Source organism: Xenopus laevis, chromosome 6S, assembly GCF_017654675.1.
Source record: "Xenopus laevis strain J_2021 chromosome 6S, Xenopus_laevis_v10.1, whole genome shotgun sequence".
Classification (NCBI taxonomy): Eukaryota; Metazoa; Chordata; class Amphibia; order Anura; family Pipidae; genus Xenopus; species Xenopus laevis.
Genome location: NC_054382.1, coordinates 104,628,103 through 104,649,370, shown reverse-complemented (window position 1 = coordinate 104,649,370; position 21,268 = coordinate 104,628,103). Strand labels below are relative to the sequence as shown.

The window sequence follows — 21,268 nt, the reverse complement described above, 5'->3', positions numbered from 1 at the left end:
TCTCGTCTTGAGTGTGTGACATTGATAAGGACCATGATGAATCATCTTGTTGCGGCTCGGTCTTGCCTGTGGACGTCTATACAGCCCTCGCACCTGCTGGCGGCTTCTTCAGTGTGAACCATGGTAAGCTAACCGTTAGCTTACCGCGGTCGCACACTCAAGAAGCCGCCAGCAGGTGCGAGGGCTGTATAGATGACGTGACAGGCAAAGCCACAAGAGCCGCAGAATGAAGAGCCACATGAGGCTCCGGAGCCGCAGGTTGCCTACCCCTGGTCTATATAGTCATTCATACGTAGTTGCTTTCCATACCATAAATAAGCTTAATATGCATTAATATGCTTTAGCAGTATTGTGTTGAGAAAATAAATACATTCTTTTTTCTCCTTTTCATTTAAGGACTGATAATTCGATAAAAAACCATTGGAATTCTACCATGAAACGGAAAGTAGAACAGGAAGGCTATTTATTGACCTGTGATCGATCATCCAAACCCCAAGCCAAATCCTGTGCCGCACTTAATCACTTGCAAGCACAGAACCAGTTTTACATTCCAGTCCAGACACAGGTAATGATCGTTTTGCTAATGATATTAAAATATGGCTCCTTTCTAACTTATGTAATCAGAAATATATGTTTTCCACATTCTGCAGCATTTTTCAATTTTGTTATACAGCCATCAATCATTGTTATTGCTCTTTTTTGGTTTTAAGTCAATACTGAGCCTATTCTTTTTTCTGCACCTGCACACTGTGCCTATTAAGTCCCCCTTACTTTAAAAGCTAAGCAGTGCTTCAGCTCTAAGTTAATGCCAGACCATTCGTAATAAATAATGTTATGCTGTTATCATTTTTAAATGTGCTTTTTATGTTTTATTTGTTATTTCAGAGTTAATTGTACAACCCAAATACATTGGCAATAACACAAGTGTATTCTTTGCTTTCAGCTTCCAAGATATACTTCTTTGTCCCGTGACAGCTGCATAGAGATTCAAAATTCCTTTTCTTTTATCCAGGTAAAGACCAGTGTTTCAAAAATGAGTATGTGCCATTAAAGTAAGCACAAAACTGGTGGAAATATTGACTGTTGTAAGAATTGTGGCCTTTTCAAAATGATTCTTAAAGAATATGATGGGATTAAGTCATTTAGAGCCTGATTTACATTTACCTGGAGTCTGAGAGTGGGTTATTAATGTAACTGTAGTATAGTATACATTTACAGTATTTTGCAACAACCACAAGATATAGTTCAGAAATTTATTTGAGCAGGAAAAAAGATTCCGTAGTCTGTCTTCTCCACACATTAGTGTGTGTTTACACAGCGTCATTAAATGGACTGTCTAGATTTGACCTGAAAATATTGAAGCTGAAATTAACTGTTTTATCCATTGATAAAACTGATAAAAGAGCTACTAAAAATAGACTGTCTTTACATCATTTTCTTTGGCAAATATATCTACATTATTTATAAATGTGTACAATATTTGTTTTATATCTTAGAAGCCCATTTATCAAAGGTCAATTTTCAAATTCATGTTTTAATTTGAATATACTCACAATTCGACTGGGAGGTTATTTAAGAAAAAATTTAAATTCGATCGAATGGTTCCAACACGAAAATTCAAATTGTATTCGATTTGTAGGAATCTCCCAAAAAAAAAAAAACTTGAATTCCAGGAAGGCTATTAACATCTCCAAATGGCTAAACTGCCATTGACTTAGAAATGAACTCGGCAGGTTTTAGGTGGCGAATATTCGAATTAGGACTGTTTCCATGGCGCACGGGTAGAATGCTTAAAAGGGATTACCCTATGTATTAATTGTGCCAAGCGAAGTTGTTGTTTGGCTTGGCACAATTAACATAGTGTAATCCCTGTTATGCATTCTACCCATGTGTTGGAGTTCTTTAATACATTCTATGTATGGTGGAGGTGCCCTCCTCCTAAACTCTGCAGCACCGGGGTCAATTACAAAGAAGAGGCCAGCCTTAGGCAAGCGGCCCACGGTGCATTTTCTCCACTAGTGTATTAAAATGCACTGACAGGCATTGATTTCTTCAGCCTGTCCATAGAAATGTGCCAATGCATGATCACTAATGGGGTTATTTATCAAAGGTCGAATTTCAAAGTAATGTGAAATTTTTTTAACTCTAATAAGTTTGAAGTTATTTAAGAAAAAAACATGAATGTCTAGCATTGGATTGAATTGGAACGATCCGAAAATCTGAATCAAATTTTAATTGAATTCAATTAGAATTTTCCTCCGAAAAAAAACTTGAATGTCAGGAAGGCTATTAACATCTTAAAATGGCTCAATGGACCTCTGCCATTGACTTCTACATGAACTCGGCTGGTTTTAGGTGGTGAAGTATTGAATCTGAACTGTTTCCAGGGTCGAGCTGTGATAAATCTCACATTTAAATTAGAGTTGGTGGTTTTAAATTAGAAATTTAGAGTTTTACATAGTTACAAAGTTAAGTTGCGTTGAAAAAAGTCCATCAAGTTTAACCCCTCCAAATGAAAACCCAGCATCCATACACACATCCCCTCCATACATAGTTTTTGAATTTACTATTCGGACCTTAGTAAATCTGCCCCAAAAGTTTTAGTACGTGCATGGTGGCCCAACCATTGATTTAGACTGAAATCTATTGCATCAGGTTTAAAAATTTCACCTGCTGATTCACTATGTTAGCCAGTACATATTGCATCCTGCTGTTACAAACATTCGATATATATATTATATAACATATATAACACCTTTGATGGCCCAGTCCATTTGTTCCAAAGACAGACCAGCACCCAGGTACAGCCCATGTAAGGGCTCGTTATACCTAACTAGAAACTACAACCAAGCTGGTAATATAGGTATGGGACCTGTTATCCAGAATGCTCGGGACCTGGAGTTTTCCTGATAACGGCTCTTTGGGTCTTCATGCCTTAAGTCTACTAGAAATGTATTTAAACATTAAATAAACCCAATAGGCTGGTTTTGTTTCCAATAAGGATTAATTATATCTTAGTTGGGATCAAGTACAAGCTACTGTTTTATTACTACAGAGAAAAATTTAAAATTTTGATTATTTGGATAAAATGGAGTCTATGGGAGACAGCCATTCCGTAATTCGGAGCTTTCTAGATATCGGGTTTCCGGATAAGGGATCCTATACCTGTACAGTATAGTTCTTTAGTTCTAAAGGGCTGTGTTCTAGCCAAATTTGTCACCTTGATAGGACTAAACAACAGTTTAAGATAGAATTAACAACAGTTAAGATTCTTTGACTGTCTCTGTTGCAGACATATACTTAACCGCTTTTACTATTAAAATATCAAAAACTGAATCTCATCCACTTGTGTCTTCTTAACTTTACTATGCTGTCCTAAAGTGTGTGAAACGTCTCCTTTCTTTCTTCATGACTATTGTTTTTCCTCTTTCCCTATTATCTTACATGCCTTTCTCAGCAGCCCTTTGTTGATGAGGATGATCCTGATAAGGAAAAGAGAATAAAGGAACTTGAGTTGCTACTTATGTCAGCTGAGAATGAAGTCAGAAGAAAGCGGGTACCATCTGTAAGAATTGTGACCATTTTCCCAGATTCTTTTCTATTAACCTTCCATGTGGCCTTTCTCTGTCCTTAATTTCCTAACTTTATTTGTTACAGTATAAGCACCTACAGTGCTAAATCTCGATTGTAAGCACACACGCTCATTAAAATTAAAAAGCATCTAGTTCATTTCACAGTGCCATGTATCTTGATACAAATACGGTATGCAATGCAGTCTGACAATCTTGGGAACTCTTCGTGTGAACGTACAGAAATGTTTTGATTTTGTGCTGAGAGTAATTTAAACAAATAATGCTCAACAACTCATTATGCTGACTACAAGCCTTTGAAAATATAACAGACAAGTTAAAATATTTTTTCTTTGCAGGGACTTCCTAGATTATACAAAGGTGTTGCTAAATGCAGATTCTGCCATGTCTCTGGAACTGTCTGTGTTTTCGTAATAGATAAGCATTTGCACACCAATAAGCTTGGTGCCCAGTGTTTGGAGGATATGGCAACCTTCCAATCCAAGTCAGAAAGAAACACATTGGCACACAAAGAGTGTAGTTGCAGGGCAAACCCTTGCAAAAACTTTTTACTGCGGAAGTGCAACATTTTGGGGCTCCGCCCCTTTGTCATGCATGCTTGACAAAGGGGCGGAGTCCCAAAACATTGCACTTCCACAGTATAAATTTTTTGCAAGGGCTTGCCCTGCAACTACACTCCTTGTGTGCCAATGTGTTTCTTTTCTACTGTCTGTGTTTTGCCATTATTAAAACTGTTTTGCTTCTTCTAAGCCCATCTTTCATTCTGGTAATGTATCAAAGTAAAGAAACAGGGACATGGCCATGTATTCATTGGGTTACAGTTTGGTATCACTCTGAACAAGACACGTGCAAAGAGGTGGTTGTCCCAAATACAGCTGATTTCAACTGGTCCAGCCCCAAATGATAACAAAAATCCTACCGAAGCTGCTTTTTCTTTGGTTAAAATTTATGCTACTGATTTTTATTTTTGGCAGTCAATATCAAAAACACCGTTTTCTTGCTAGGTATTAGGGTGTAAAGAGCTTTTTATGAGCGAGAAATTAGACAATAGTTTAAAAAAAAGTGCCATTTCTATTTTCAGTACCATTGTCATTTGTTATAACAGTAATGAGCACATTGTATATGTTACAGGCTTCAGTTTAAATCTGACTGCACATCTGCATAAGGCATGCTACTAATCTGTGTCTGTTTTCTCCTGTCTGTTAATTTCTCTTTTTCAGGCAAGTTCTTCAAGCTGGTCCGAAAGTTATCATATGGAGGAGAGCACGTCCAATACAATAAACCACTTAGAAGAACAAACACATGAGTTCTATAGCCTAGATGAAATACCCAACTCCTCTGGGCAGCTAAGTGTGGAGGACAAAATTTTGGCTTCAGAAGCAAACATTGTAATTCAGCCTCTGGGGACAATCCCAGAATTTTCAGAAACCTTAGACCTGATTGATGTGGTAAGTGCAAAAAAGAATAAACTCCCATTTACTGTAATGCCCACCATGATTTAATTCACTCCTTTAATTATGTATTTTTTTCTCATTATATTTTTAAAGCGGGTGTTTACCTTCATAATAACTTTTAGTAATGGTTTTGGTGCAATTATTATAAAGCAAGCTTTCAGTCAAGTTTTCTTTAGTTATTTTGTATGTTTATTCTTACTATTTTTGGCCTGCAGCTGAAAATTCTATTTGGTTAATGGGGTAACTGAACCCAGCAACCAAAAAAACCCAGAAGACCAAATTGCAGTTAGTCTTACAAAAAGAATATATGTGCTTTTTATTCGGGATGCATCGAATCCACGGTTTTGGATTCTGTAGAACCCCCGAATCCTTCACGAAAGATTCAGCCGTATACTGAACTGAATCCTAATTTGCATATGCAAATTAGGGGTGTGAAGGGGAAAACATTTTTTACTTCCTTGTTTTGTAACAAAAAGTCACACGATTTTCCTCCCTGACCCTAATTTGCGTATGCAAATTAGGATTCGACCGAATCCAGCTAAAAAAGGCCGAATCCTGGATTCGGTGCATCCCTACTTTTTATTTAAATTATATAATAATATAAGCTCCTAAATATTATATGCTAACAACAGTCATTTTCTGCAAAGTTGCATATAGCATGAATAGAGGCCAGAATGTTTAATCTTCAGATTAATTATATTCCCTTGACGTCACTGCAGTTTTCCTACACCTGTACTTAAAGTTTTTAAAGTGGCAGTACACACACCCCTTTTAGCATTAGTGCAATGAATGAAGGATTTGTGCTGAACATACTTTCTGCCTGTTATTTAAATGCAGAGCATGTAAGATTGTTTTACTTAAGTTAAATGGACCATAACTTGATGGTTGGTAGCAGTTTTTTAATGTGGCTCAGCAGTTGCTAAAAGGTCAGAAGTTGGGCATCCCTTCCTTGGGTCATTGTGTGCTACACTTCATGCTTCACACCATTGTGATTCAGGCAGTTTACATGGCAGAAAGATAAATATTTTGAAGGATAATGGTGCTTGATGCTTAAAATGTAGCATTAATTCTGCACTGTTCATTAATATAAAGGGTATCTCTGAATTTACAGTTTCGTTTTATGTTTTGCATTTTAAAGGGGGAACTATCGCAAAGATGAAAATAAGAAACTTTCTAAATACAACCAATTAAAAATTCTGTACTGTTTCTGAAATAATCAAGCTCATCTTCACTATTTCTCTCTCAGCATCTGTTTCTCTTCATTCTCTCTTCATGCAGGAGTTGGGTGTCAGATATTCATTGACAGTTAGATTCAATATATCTTATAGGGGGGCTTCCTTTTGCCCAGAAGATGTATTAGAGCTCACTCTGTTAAAATCACCAGACATCATGTCTCTCTACATGCAGGATTTGTGCAAAAGGCAGTTATTTTGTTAGATCTTGTTTGTACTGGAATCAGTTATTTGAGTGAGCTCTAAAATATCTGCTAGGAGCGGAAGCTATATTGGATCTTACTGTCAATGGATATCTGACACCCAACTGCTGCTAGAATGAAGAAAAACAGATGCTGAGAGAGGGATAGTGAACATAAACTTGATTATTTCAGAAACGATGCAGAATATTTAATTGATTGTATTTAGAACATTTCTTTTTTCAGTGTGATGAAGCTTATATTCAATTTTCATTTTCGCAATAGTTTCCCTTTAAGATTCCAAAATAATAGAGGCCCAAAAAATATACTAATACATGTTTTATACGCATAAAACAGGAAACCAGGCTGTTGGCTACCAGTGGAGCAGGTATGGGGTTGTAATCTGTTATGAGCTGGATCTATTGCAGAACTCTATCACTCAAATGATATGAAATAACGTACTGATGACTGCACTTTGTTTGAAAATAACCGTATCATCACAATGTGAACTAGTATACATTGGAACATTTTTATGCCATGCTCATATTCTATAACTATTTTTTTGTTTTTATAGGATACTGTAGATTGGAATAACATTGAAAGCTTTGAGTTTCCCTTTACTGCTTCTCCTGCTAAACGCACACCATTAAAATGGATCCAGGTTCAACATGAGAACTCTCCAGACTGTGCTCTTAACTCACACCAGGGGCAGGCTGACGGAAGGTGTTCAGCAAGCAGAATGCTCTCCTCATCTCCTGCCATGCCAAAGTTTTACTCACCACCAGCAATTCTAAGGAAGAAGAAAATATACCCTAATTTGTCACTTACTCCAGAAGTACGGGATGCCCGCAATGTAGTTTTAAAGGGGACACCAGTAAAAACACTCCAATATTCCCCCTCTCAGGTATGATAACATTATGGTCTTTAAAGGAAAGATATGCTTTTTTCTAAGTGAAATTTTCTTTGTTCAGATCTCTGTAAATATTTTGTAAGAAATACGGGCACACAGGGATAATGCAAATTGTTTGCTACTTTTATTTAACCCATATCATCCAGTCTCTTGTTTGTTTTTAATAACCAGGCCCGTAAATACTCCCTGCTGATTGGTTGCTATGAGTTACTAGAACTGGAACAGACTCTGTACATGTTATTGTAAAGTCTCTGGTTTATTTGTAATTTGTAGATGCTGAAATTAGTTGGAGCTGTCATATAGCTTGCTCTGGCAGTGTTAAACTAAAACAAATTTACAACTCCAAATGAACAATGACTAGGTTATTATAAAAAAAACTCTTTAAGAGCCGCATTTATCAAAATCTGAATTTTTCTGACTATTTTAATTAAAAAAGTCCGACCATACTAGAATACTTGATTGGACCTTATTTATTATTAAAAAAGCACAATTTAATTGGATCGGGGACAAACACAAAAAAAAAAAATTTCCCCTGAATTGCTTGATTTTTCCCAAAAAGCCCGCATTTTTCGGATTCTTTGCTGAAAAGTTTGAAATATTCGGATTTCCAGGCTAATTCCAGCCCAGACCTAAGAAAATCCCAAATAGGCAAGCGACTTCTCCCATTGACTTATATACAACCTCGGTAGGTCTGAGATGCCAGGTTTTCAGATTCTGACTTTTTCTATCCTCGGGTTATACCGTAATAAATCTTGAAAAATTTTAGTTTTTCCCCCACAAAAAATTCGGATTTTATAGTAAATTCAGACTTTAATAAATAACCCCCTAAATGTTATTTGAGTGCTACTGTGTTTACAAGTTTTAGGGCACAATGATACCAGGTCTGCATTAATCCTAAGTATCCCTTGCACTACCCAGTGCTGGCACAAGTTCAGTATCACAAACTTGATAAAAGTGCACCTACCCAGGTAATGTTTGGGAAATGTACCCTGGGCCGTTATGATTTTTATGGAAGATGCACAGGACCCCTGGGCTACAGGGTATTGGACTGAGTTGTGCTGAAATCTATTTAGCTACACATTAGGCATGGTTTAGAAGTCTCTCTTTATGTGGAATGCTAGCATGCATAATCATGCCCTTTGGATTTTCAGTCAATTTGTAAAGCTACACATTAGTAGTATGTGCCAGTATGTATCTTGGGAAGAATACATATGCTTAATATGTTTAATAAATAAAAAAAAAATATTTAGTTTTTTTAACTTTCTCCCAAATCTATTAGTGGGGTGCTAAAATCCTTAAAGAATAGTTAAACAATTAAAACAAAATCTTAGAATCATGGTATTAGGTTAAACATAGATTTTGCATGCATTAAGGTTACTGGGAAATGGGAAATCTTACTACAAAGGACACCGAATAATATATGTATTTTACTTCACAGCTCTCAGAGACCTGATGCAAAAAATGCAGGTTTAGGCAACATTTTAGATCTTTATGTAAAAAAATCAAACAAACATTAAATACCTTTTCTTCTTTATTTCTTTCAAGTTTTTTAATGTTTGCTCTGGAAATGTTCAAGAACATTTGAATCTTGACAACCTACCTCTCACCTCCACGCCAATATGTGGGCAGAAGATCCCTGCAACTCCCCTACAGAGGCAAATTACACCTAAAAAAGATAAAGAAAATGCTGGGTAAGTCATTGCGTGTAAGGAAATACATTGTGTATCCTAGGTTGTTCATCAGCCTGCCAGACCTCACTTTGTTCTGGCATTTTCACAGGACTATTGAGTTATGGCAACAATACGATTCTGGACTGGCAAAAATAAATTGGGTTAATACCTTATAATCGCTAGCATGTGCCACTCCTAATTCTGCTTTAAATAATATTATTCTGCCACAATAAAGATAAATCAGTAGCCCTCTAAGGTCTTTACTGGTCCATGTATACTATGTTCAAATTGGAGGGTCGGATTTCAGGGTGCGTGCGCTTATATAAAAAGTTAACTTAAAGGAGAACTGCCTCTTTAAGCAAGTTTCATTTGGACAAAAGCTTTTTTCAACCTCATCTAGCTTTGTAACCTTAGTCACAAAGAAAAAAAAAGAAGACAATACACAATATATGTTCATTATTCAAAGAGCGACGTTATAGTGCCAAACTTGCATCCGTGCCACTTAAGTGCTTATTCTGCTAGCACACACATACACATTAGGGGTCATTTGGGGGTGTAAGAGCAACAGCACGAAGGTGTGCAAGAGTGCACCACTTAGTAGTACCCCCTGATGTTGCTCTATGCCAGTGGTCCCCAACCAGTAGCTCGCGAGCAACACATTGCTCACCAACCCCTTGCATGTTGCTCCCAGTGGCCTCAAAGCAGCTGCTTATTTTTGAATTCCTGGCTTGGAGGCAAGTTTTGGTGACATAGAAACCAGGTGTACAGCCAAATAGAGTCTCCTATAGGCTACCAGTCTATATAGGGGCTACCAAACAGCCAGTAACAGCTCTTATTTGACATCCCCATGGACTTTTTTCATGCTTGTGTTGCTATCCAACTCTTTTTTAGATTTAAATGTGGCTCACAAGTAAAAAAAGGTTGGGGACCCGTGCTTTATGCATTGAGTGCCAGATGCAACATGAAGTGAGCAGTGTTCTGTGGCTCCTATCTTCATAATGATATACAAGGTCGGGATGGGGGGTGGAACTGAGGACTCCTAACACAGGATGTGCTAGATTCAAAGTGTAGTCCGCAGGTTTGTGCTTTCTGAAACGGAGCTCAGAGGCCTGCCTCTATTTGCACAATGCTCCATGCAGTGAGCTCTTTTATCTTTCTATTTTGTGTGTAGACCTCTAAAATCGCCTAGATTCCGACAGCAGTGCAATTAAAAATTGATCAAACGTGAACTATCCATAACATTTATTTTTAGTGCTTTCGAATTAAGGAAACTTCTGACTCTGAAAATGTTTTCAGTATTGCGTGCAATATACAGTATGCTAAATTGCTAAATATCACTAAACTAAAATACTTATGTTAAATAGCTTTAGAACACCTACTATAAGAAGATCTTTACTGGCTATGACTCCTAGAACACCTACTCCATTTAAAAATGCTCTTGCTGCCCAGGAGAAGAAATATGGACCTCTCAAAACAGTGGTATGTATTTAAGTAAAAACGTTTTTTTTGCGAATACAAAAGATTCAATGATTGGAATATTGCTACAGGTCACTAGGAAATGCACACTGGGAATAATAATTTTATTAGTATTGCTGCACGCTTGCAGCAATAATAAATGGTGCAGGGCTACTGCTAGGCATCTTGTTTATCATTGCTAGTAGCAGCAGATTACTTATTATAGTCAGCACCAGGCCCGGACTGGCAATCTGTGGGTTCTGGCAAATGCCAAAGGGGCTGCTATAAGGTCCCATAGAAAGTCAGTATTTAGTGGGCTGGTGGGGTCTGTTTGGGCCTCTTTGTGGACTGATTGGGCCTCTGTGTACCTGAAATGCCAGTGCCTTTTTTAATTCTCAGTCTGGGCCTGGTCAGCACCTTTTTGATGCTTTTATAATTTGAAAAGCTTATTTTATATTGTAAATAAAAATAAGGGTGGCCATACATGTTACAATTCAGGATTAACCTTCTGCTGATGTTTGGAAGCTCGATAAAATTATTCTGTCTTGGTCTATTGACAAGCCAACCGATATTCAAGGCTTCTGCCTTGCCACCCACTACACACACCGAATATCGGACAAAATATGTGTGCATGCATGGCCACCTTTAAAAGGCTTGGGATTGTTCAGCACTGCTAACTGTTGCTTCCAGGCTGTACAGCCAGGGATGTTAACCAGAATGCAAACTGTGTCTGGTTGCAAGAAACCCATACTAAAGGAAGGGAGATTTACATTCCCTATGGAACATGTTATAAATGTTTGCAATAGATCTAGTAACCAATAGCATCCAATCATCAAGTAGCAATGTGTTTGAAAGTAAAGATCTTATTCGCTGCCCTTGGTTACTTTTACTATAGAAGATTCAAGCATGCTGACTATTATTACACTAGTATCTAGCCAAAGCCAGTAATAGGGTTGTTTAGGGTTTTCCTGGAATGCACAACAATGCCTCTAGCAGATCACTGCAAATCAAGTTTATTTTTAATGACCAAATAGAGAATCTGTTTTACACTGTAAGTTCAAGCTTTCAAAAGTCACTACAAACAATCTGGTGAAATGATGTAATTCATTTTATGGAATTCATTCTAAAGGCCAAAGCATAGAAGTGTAACCATACTACAGTTCTCCACTAGTGTATGCAAGTGCTACAAGTGAATACGGAACATTGATCTCTATGGTAATTACTTTCAGTGATGGGCCATTTCGTTTTCCATGTTTTCACATGCAGAATAGGTCACTGATCAGATCACCTTGAATTTTACTTTTAATTTTGCAAGCCCTGTCTACAACAACATATTAATAGGACAAAAATCTATCTATAGAATTACAACTTATATGGTTCATGGTATAAACAAAGCACAACAGGAAATAATTCAAGACCCACAAATATACACTTGTATTAGCCAGGGTAGAGAGATTACATACTAGAAACATCTAGATATAATCAAGGAAAAGAGCATTGCCATTAGCACAAAATTGCTAAAAGAAGGAGTCAAAAGATGTAGTATTGATATTTATAATGTGTCACTAAAAGGGCCTAATATGTAAATTAGTTATACATTTTGTGTTGCTGTGTTTCAGATGCAACCTCTAGTCTTTGTTGAAGAGGATATCATGGAGGTTTTGAAGGAAGAAACTGGGAAAGAGGTCTTCATAAAAGAGGAAAAGGAATCTGATTGTAAACCAAATAAACGAGAGGTAAGGCTTTTTTTTAACTATGTTTCTATGTTTTTTGCATAATTAATTTTTTGGCCAAAATAAGCGTCTCCTGGAGAAGGATCATTTGATATTGGTTTAGTTTTAGATCCTTTACCACATCTAGGATACTTAATTTAGGTGTTCTTGGAATTGTAATGTGTAGAACAGCATCCAAAGTATTGGGTATATTCACCCAATATGGCTTAATCGGGCTGCAAGTCCACATCATATGTATGAAAGTCCCTTTATCTAGCCTGCACCTGATGCATGTGTCTGTAGTGTCCGGATTGATATGGTGCAGTCTGACCGGGCTATAATATGCCGTGTGGAAAACATATATTTGGAACATACATAACCTATAGTCTGGAGATGCCAGCTGAGCTGCTTCTTGTGCCTTCTGCCACTTCTCATTTAGTATGGTATCCACATTAGTTTCCAACTTGCACCTGAGCTCATCCAGGGGTTCCTTAAGTGCAGTACATCCTGGCATACAGCATCGTTATGAGACCTTTAGTTATGTTTCTCTAGTTTCATCATTCATATATATATATTTATATATATATATATATATATATATATATATATATATATATATATATATATATATATATATATATATATATATATATATATATATATATATATATGCAGTTGATATAATGGACAATATTGTTATTGTCTAGCATGTTTCTACTGCAAGAAAAGTTCGCAAATCATTGATCCTTGACATCTGCGATAAAGAGGAACTTGGTGCTGATTTCTTGGCTCCGGATGAAGTTTCTGAATCACAGGTATGGAATATTTTCTTTTTGTATTGGCCAGCTGGAAACAATCCACACAGAAATTATGTCAAAACTAGTATATAATACAATTAAGGTATTCTTTCTTTCTCACTGAGAGTGGTTGTGTGTTGAATTACCTACACTTACAGTTACAAAAGGATGAACTTTTTCAGGCAAAACGTGAACTATTTAGGTTTTCTAGGACACTAAAGCTGGCCATAGATGTGCAGATTTGTCTTCATATCGGACGAACGATCATTTAGTGCCTTCTCCCGACCTGCCATTAACCATTCAGATCAGATAAAGTAGTAAAAGAACAGATCAGCCGGTGTTCTGCCCCTGACAGCAATCGTACGAAAGTTATGTCCGACAAAAGCTGGTGACAGTCTCCCACTGATATCAGCAATACATGCAGAGATATTATCGGTAGCCGACAGAAATATTCTAACCTGTCCAAACAACTGAACGACCGATCGCCATGTCACGAAAAATGTCGGGACACTCCACACACGGCCCGAAAATCGTACGAAACGGAGATTCGTACAATCAAATCTTTGCGTATATGGCCAGCTTTAGAGACCTTTGCTAATATTACCTGTCAAAAGTGATGAATATTTGTCATTGAAATACAAAATCACACTAACACTTGTTGGTGTACATTGGTACTTTATTTGCTAGCGGGCAATAAAAACAACAATCCACAATGCCTTTTTATTATCAGAATGGGAATACACTTCCTACGTCTTTTGTCATGATACCTTTTGGGGAGAGACAAATCCAAAAGTGTGATGGGAACACTGAAACCCGTAAAGGAAATGTAATGCAAAGGAAAAAGTACATTCCTCCAATGAGAAATGTCAAGTTGCAGAGTTCGGTGCAGGTATGTTACAAATGCTTCAGTCATCCTTTATTAAAGGTCAATTTCTCCCACAGAAGAATTTCATCTGAAAGCAGTAATACCTTCAAAATGTAAAACCAATACAAGCTGGGAACAAAGAAGAAAGCATGCTACAAAAGTGTGCTATGTCGTCACCATCCCAGATCCTAGATAGCCATATAAACCTGCAGCCTCAGTTTGCCAATGATAGCTTTTATGCCTTTAAAGGAAAACTATACCCCCAAAATGAACACTTAAGCAACAGTTCATATCCTATTAAGTGGCATATTAAAGAATCTTACCAAACTGGAATATATATTTAAGTAAATATTGCCCTTTTACATCTCTTGCCTTGAGCCACCATTTCGTGATGGTCTCTGTGCTGTCTCAGAGATCACCTGACCAGAAATACTTCAACTCTAACTGGGTTTTTTGCTGGGTTTTCATTTGGAGGGGTTGAACTTGATGGACGTTGCCTTTTTCCACCCCAATTTAACTATGTAACTATGTAACAGGAAGAAGTGTGGAAGCAAAAGACACAACTCTGTCTGTTAATTGGCTTATGTGACCTAACATGTATGGTTTGTTGGTATGTTTGTCAGTACAGTGAATCCTACGATCCCAGGGGGCGGCCCTTATTTTTTAAAATGGCAATTTTCTATTTATGATTACCCTATGGCACATACTACTAGAAAAGTATATTATTATGAAAATGGTTTATTTACATGAAGCAGGATTTTACATATGAGCTGTTTTATGAAATATCTTTTTATAGAGGCCTACATTGTTTGGGGGGTATAGTTTTCCTTTAAGACACAGTATTTTGAATGGCACATTTGAACAGCCTACAACGGAGTAAAAATAGGAATGCTTCTGTCTCTCATTAACATCTGATCTGCAAATGGATCCTAGGTCAGTTGACGTCTACATCCCTGGTCATGTATGGAACACGGAATAAGGAACTCTTCTAAGAGAAATAGAATAAACAGTAATGCAGATTCTTTATCATTGAATAGCAGTTATAAAATGTATACGTATAATCCACAGAGTAATGCATGATCTGTAAAGTATAGCCTTATAAACTGTGCTTAGTGATATCATCAGTTATAATTTGTTCTTGAATATATGAGTTTTAAAACCCTTCACAAATTGTAATGTTCCTGCATAAATACACATTAAAGGACAAGAAAACCCCACAACTGAGTAAGGGCCATATATTAGGACACATTAGAAAGAGGGTATGTGCACATATCAAAGGTTCCAAAAATGATTGCTTGCCCCAGCAGTGTCCAAGAAATCAAGCAACTTTCTTCAGTTAAGTGATGTCAGCTCTGGTAATGTGAGCACTCACAAGACCAAGGCCTAAACGCATGTGCAGCAACATTATTGCAAATTTTGAATATAAAGCCTAGTAAACTGATGATGCACTTTGTGGGATAGGAGCATGCACAGGTTGAAGAGAAAGAAATGGAGACAGGTTCTAATGTTGTCAGCAAAAAACAATATGGCAACTGCATTTAGCAAATATTGTCTTTTTTTTGGCCTTGCTCTAATAAAATTAAAGCGGTGTATATGGCAAAATAAGCTGTGTATATGGCATTGGTCAAGGGACTAGAGTACACAGTAATATGGGAAAGTTATACTTTATTAATTTTCCTTGTCCTTTAACAAAAGCCTTTCCCCGTTTTAATAGGAGTTTAATAGAAGTGGATGGTTGTTCTCACTTTCTTATGGTATTGCAGTTCTTGATCAACATTCAACAACAATAAAGAAAAATGTATGCTATTCAGTCCTTTGTGAGACACCATTATACTTGAGTCTTACAATTTTGTATTTGCCTTCCAGCCTCTCTGCGAATGGGAAGCTGTTGTATATGGGAAGACAGAAGACCAATTAATCATGACTGAGCAAGCAAGGAGATACCTTGATACCTACAAACCAGCTTCCAGCTCTGGACTAAGGCACCTCATTTTATGAATGTCGGATAATGACTGGTGATGCCAGTTGCCCCCTTTTTTTACACCGTGCACTAAAATAATTCATATTTTGCATACAAATTGTACAATAGAACTTTGGCAGCACCTGTATCATATTAATATTATAAAATGTATTATTTAGTTTAGCTTTAAAAAGAAAAGTTAGTTGTTTTTACAAGCTCTGTAGAACTTACGCTTACTTCCATCCTGAGCAGGACTAGAATATAATAGGAGAATGTAGTTCTTCATTATCTGGCTTAAGTGAGAACACTACAGGCAAAGTTCTCTAGGTGACTGTTTATAATAAGAATATGAATTTTATTTTCATTCACAACATGCTTTTTAAAACTAACAGTCGCATGTATATTTTTCTGTATTTGGATCTTTAGTACCAAAACTGCTAACAATTTAAAGACATTTTAATGACATATATAGATTTATATGTCCCATGTAGGAGAGATTTGTGCTGTATTTGATATCCAGATAAATTAGACTTTTTCGTTTCTTTTATCTCCTTGGGTTTTTAATACAAAAATTGATCATAATTTCAAGATAAAGTAATTATGGTCAGGCAGCTTCTCCTGCTTTATCCCTCCATAAATAACTACTTTTACATTTTTGGTAAAGGCTGTTTTCCTGGAATTTACTCCTTGTTTTCAATCAAAGTCATCTTTAAAAGACTTTTAAAAGACTGACTAGTGATATCATTCAGGAAATACATATTTATTGTAAATCAATATTCCAAAAAAAGTCCACCGTTTAAATGTTTCCAAGTGAAAGGGTACAGAGACAGTCAACTCCTCTATTTATTTATTCTGACAAATGCTTTTGTAATAGATTTTCATACGAGATTTTTTCTTTTATGCTCGTTTTGTGTGTGTGTGCGTTTGTGGCCAATGCTTTTTAATGATTAAAAATGTCTGGTACTTCATTTAGATGTCAGAAAGGCCGAGCAGTTGCACTAATAGAACTCTGTAAGGTGAATAAGAACACCGCAAAATACTTACAGTGTTATGGATATTTATATATAAATGAGTACTTACAATATAGGTAGCCGACAAGGGGATTTTTGTCTTTCTGAGATAGAATGTATCAGTATTTGTTTCTCAGGCTGAGAAATGTGATAGGATGTTTGAATGTATTCTACAGGGTGTGGGAACATGATGAGTTCCGTCCTCCCCCTGCATTGCTTCATGCTTGCAGATACAGGTCATTGTCTATATATATATATATACATGCAGGTTTGCAACAATTTCCTTTTATTTCTTGTTTTAGCAGCTAACCAAGACCTATTGCAGTTCTGCCTGCTTTACATGCATGACAGGCTTTTAGGTTGAGTTTCAGTAACTTCTGCTAAAAAGAACATAACCAGCATGTTTTTTGCACTATATTTTAAATCATGTATTCGGAAGAACAACACCCACAGAAAAGCGGTTATTTCTGATGCATCAGTGTACTGCAAGGAAACAAACCTTCTACTCTGGTATTGTCAATTCACTTTTCCAGAATGCAACACTTTTTAAGCTTTTTACATTTTTTTACCTGTCACATTTTAGAGAACAATTCAGCTTAGGATTTGTTTGTTTAATATATTTGGCCTCTTCGAGCTTTGCACGTTTGATAAAAGCAACCTCAGTTGCTTTAGTTGCCTACTATTAGGTATTTGCACTTATTATTTATATATATATATATTTTTTAATGGATTGTCTTGCTTGTAACGTAGAGAAAGTACTGTATGTAGTAAAAATGGAGCGCTTGGCAATGTATTTGCAGACTGGTAGAATGCTGTACTGTAGTTTGGTATTGTATTGTTTTTATTTATACATTTGAAGTTCCTCTCCACCTCCAATAAATGCTGCTAAAGACAGGAGCAGAATGGGCTGCTACTGAGAGATGGAATGAATGAGCATTACATGCACTGTACTCATAAAGAAATGGAACAGTGATGCATAAAAAGAAATACGTTGATAAGATAACTAATGTAATATCAGACTCATGGCCCTCGGATTGTTAGGAGAATACTGTATTTTTTTTGTTCTGCACCTGCATTTGAAGCATGGACAGATAATGGCTTTAGATTTGAAATCTTTTAGCCCCATATCAGGCAGAAAACAATTGAGGCACTTGATTGGGCTTCATTTTTGAAGCAGAACTATTTTTTAAAAATGTATTTTGTAAGGAAATGGCAGTATCTCTTTAATTGCAACTCACAACCTGACTTTCTCATTGTAACAATAAGCCTTTTTTATAAAGCGGAGTTGTTTTTTGTTCAAATATTAATACAAATAATATTGGCACCAATTATTGCCAAAAATGTATGCAGGATTCTTCTTTTATCCTGGGAGTAGGAAAAAATCACACAAAATATTATTTCTGTGCAAACGTCATTAGACATCTGGCACCTGCTTCTGGTAAAGACTTTTTTTATTTGCCTTAATAACTTTGTATATTGTAATGTACAGTAAATTGAGCATATTGCCTCCCCCCTGCCAAGGTTAATGTCACATTCCTCAAGTTTTGACATTGCACAGACTTCTGCAGGACAGGTCCTGAATATGGTAATGTGGGCAGGCTTGTTTTGAGGGGTAGATGTGTCTGTATACCATTCATTTTTGAATAAGATTAATACAAGAGGAATAGCATATGTGTGCCATTAACTTAATATTAGTTTGCAGAAATGTATACAATTCACTTCAAGGCCCTTTCTATGGCTTATTGTGTATGTTTTGTGTGTTTGTGTGTCCTCCATAATGCTAAACACTAAAACCCCTAATGCAGCAGTGACACTTGCATTGAAACTGGCAGTAAATATTTATTTCTAAACATGTAATATTATTTGGGCAGCTTCATTGGAGTCTGCATTTGATGTGAGCTCGCTTTATTTTAAGTATGTTTTCCTTTCCTTCACAGTTGTGTCCAAAGCAATTAGCTAAAGGCATAGCAGTCTTGTGGCTCCTTTGGGCACCACGGGACAATGGGCAAGCAGAGTAATTATCTGTATCTCTGCATTCTATTCTTACATTTTCCAGTTTCATGTACATTCGTTTTGTTTACAGATGTCATAAGTCATAAAATAAAACTGTTAAAAAAAACATTTGGATTGTGATTTGGTCAGTTATTTGTATCAAATAATGCAGCATTAATTAACAGCAGTGGGAGTGTGATCATGTAACACACATACAGTAAATAATACAGTATAATTACAGAATAGATCTGGACAGTGGCCCTATATGGTATGTGTACAATAAAGCAGCATTTAGTACACCATGCTAGTACAAACATGAGTTCCGTTATCCAGAAATCTCCGAATTACGGAATGGTCTCACATAGGGTTAGATTTACTAAGTGGTGAAAATTCGCCAGCGACAGCTTAGCAGCCATCGCAACACTTCACCAGGCGAAAATTCGCTCAAACAACGCTAATTTACTAAAATGCTTCCAGGGTGCCGAATGCTGGTGAATTTTCACTAGTGTTACTGCGGCAATCAAAGTAAAGATGCGCCAGCAATTAGTTATGCCTAGAGCAACTTCGTTCTAGGTCTTCACTCAGGCTAATTTGCATACGGCGGGAAATTAATAAAGTTGAATGGACATATATGTTGCAGCAAATATATTACATTACACAAGTCCAGGGAACCTTACTAAAGAAAATAGAGTTGTTATAATGCCCTACACATGAGCACAGTATTTTATAGTTTTTGTTCCATTTGTTAGAAAATGTATGAGGGAACCTGGTTACCCAAAAAAAAATTTTAAGGACTTTTGCAGGCTATCACTCTGAACAAAGGAAGAGACACCAGCGTTTTTTTGGGACTTAGAAAATTTTTCCTCTAAAAAATATGATGTAAGTAACAGAAAATTGAGGAAGCTCGGTGCACTTCGCCTGGTCTGAGGTGGTGAAGGCAAGTCTGGCGAAAGAGGTAACGTTCAGTAAAATCCGCATCTTAGTGAATTTGCAGAGTAACGTCCATTCACCAGAGCGAAAATTCACCTGATGATAGAGTGCGAATGACTGCTAGCATCTGTCTCTTTCACTAGCAAAGTTATGCCTGTGCCCATTAGTAAATCGGCAAAGTGCCTGAAAGCGGCAATGCTGGTGAATCGTCGCCAGCGTTTGTCACTTCGCCCTTTAGTAAATCTGCCCCATAGACTCCATTTTATCCAAATTTGTAAAAAGGATTTCCTTTTTCTCTGTAATAATAAAACAGTACCTTGTACATGATCCACACTAAGATATAATCATTTTTGGAAGCAGAACCAGCCTATTGGGTTTATTTAATGTTTATATGAGTTCTAGTACACTTAAGGTATGAAGATCCAAATTACTAAAAGCCCCAGGTCCCTAATATTCTAGATAAGGGGTCCCATACCTGTACAGCCATTGGCTTGATTTATTCCTTACATGCTACAATACATTCAAAATACTGTACATATTTATGGTGGGAAACCATTATGTAGAACGTTATACAGGTATGGAACACTTTTTCCAGAATGCTCGGGACCTGGGGTTTTCCGGATAATGGATCTTTCCGTAATTTGGATCTTCATACCTTAAGTCTACTAGAAAATCATGTAAACATTAAATAAACCCAATAGGCTGGTTTTGCTTCCAATAAGGATTAATTATATCTTAGTTGGGATCAAGTACAAGCTACTGTTTTATTATTACAGAGAAAAAGGAAATCATTTTTAAACATTTGGATTATTTGATTATAATGGAGTCTATGGGAGACAGCCCCTCTGTAATTCAGAACTTTCTGGACAATGGGTTTCTGGATAACGGATCCCATACCTGTACTAGAGTTTGCGCCTTGTCTACAGTGGCATTTTAGTAACTACGATTTTGTGTCTGTTTGTGTTGTCTTCTGATGCCCATATTGCATAGCTGTATTATGTCTATATTTGGGGTTTTCAAGAGTCTCTTTATTTTCTCTGAGTGGAGGTCTCTGATCTCCCTGCATGTAAAGGCAGCCCCAGGCCACACAAACACCCTTTTTCACTAATGCATATGTTACAAGCCTGGAATTTGTCCAGCTCCCCAATCACTACATATAAACCTCAACCCCCCTTCAAGCCCCAGTAGCTTTTTATTTCTGGCGCTAGACCCAAATCCTCAGTTGTTACTTGCAAAATGCAAATGGACAAGGGGAAATAAAAGGTTTTGCCATGAATTGAATGCTCATCCCAGGTCAGCTGTATTGGTCATTCAGCATCAGTGTAGCGTGAAATAATCCCATTGACTGGCCTTTGTCTGTGCAGTCTGCTATGCTGGAGACTAAATGCATGTGATTGTGCTCTGAGCATGGGCCCCATGCTGTGCAGTCAATAGCCCTTCTGTTTTGCAAGGCCACAATCATCCTCTGGATCATTTCAGGAAAATGTGTTGATTTATAACCGAATTTCTCAC

General features: G+C 36.9%; 1 protein-coding gene across 4 annotated transcripts in view; it reads left to right on the top strand.

The window, feature by feature from the left end:
* mybl1.S (MYB proto-oncogene like 1 S homeolog) overlaps positions 1 to 18,955 on the top strand; it is a 44,877-nt gene extending 25,922 nt beyond the window's left edge. The window contains exons 6-16 of one of the 4 annotated variants that reach the window (XM_018223764.2): positions 397 to 565; positions 944 to 1,012; positions 3,461 to 3,565; positions 4,811 to 5,038; positions 7,030 to 7,359; positions 8,911 to 9,056; positions 10,400 to 10,514; positions 12,110 to 12,226; positions 12,910 to 13,017; positions 13,730 to 13,888; positions 15,731 to 18,955. In XM_018223764.2, coding sequence (XP_018079253.1) covers positions 397 to 565; positions 944 to 1,012; positions 3,461 to 3,565; positions 4,811 to 5,038; positions 7,030 to 7,359; positions 8,911 to 9,056; positions 10,400 to 10,514; positions 12,110 to 12,226; positions 12,910 to 13,017; positions 13,730 to 13,888; positions 15,731 to 15,862 — 1,678 coding nt within the window. In that variant the 3' untranslated portion in view covers positions 15,863 to 18,955. Of the gene's footprint in view, positions 1 to 396; positions 566 to 943; positions 1,013 to 3,457; positions 3,566 to 4,810; positions 5,039 to 7,029; positions 7,360 to 8,910; positions 9,057 to 10,399; positions 10,515 to 12,109; positions 12,227 to 12,909; positions 13,018 to 13,729; positions 13,889 to 15,730 lie in introns of all 4 variants that reach the window. The other 3 variants (XM_018223763.2, XM_018223765.2, XM_018223766.2) reach the window with 3 other exon arrangements.
* The last annotated feature ends 2,313 nt before the right edge of the window (positions 18,956 to 21,268 follow it).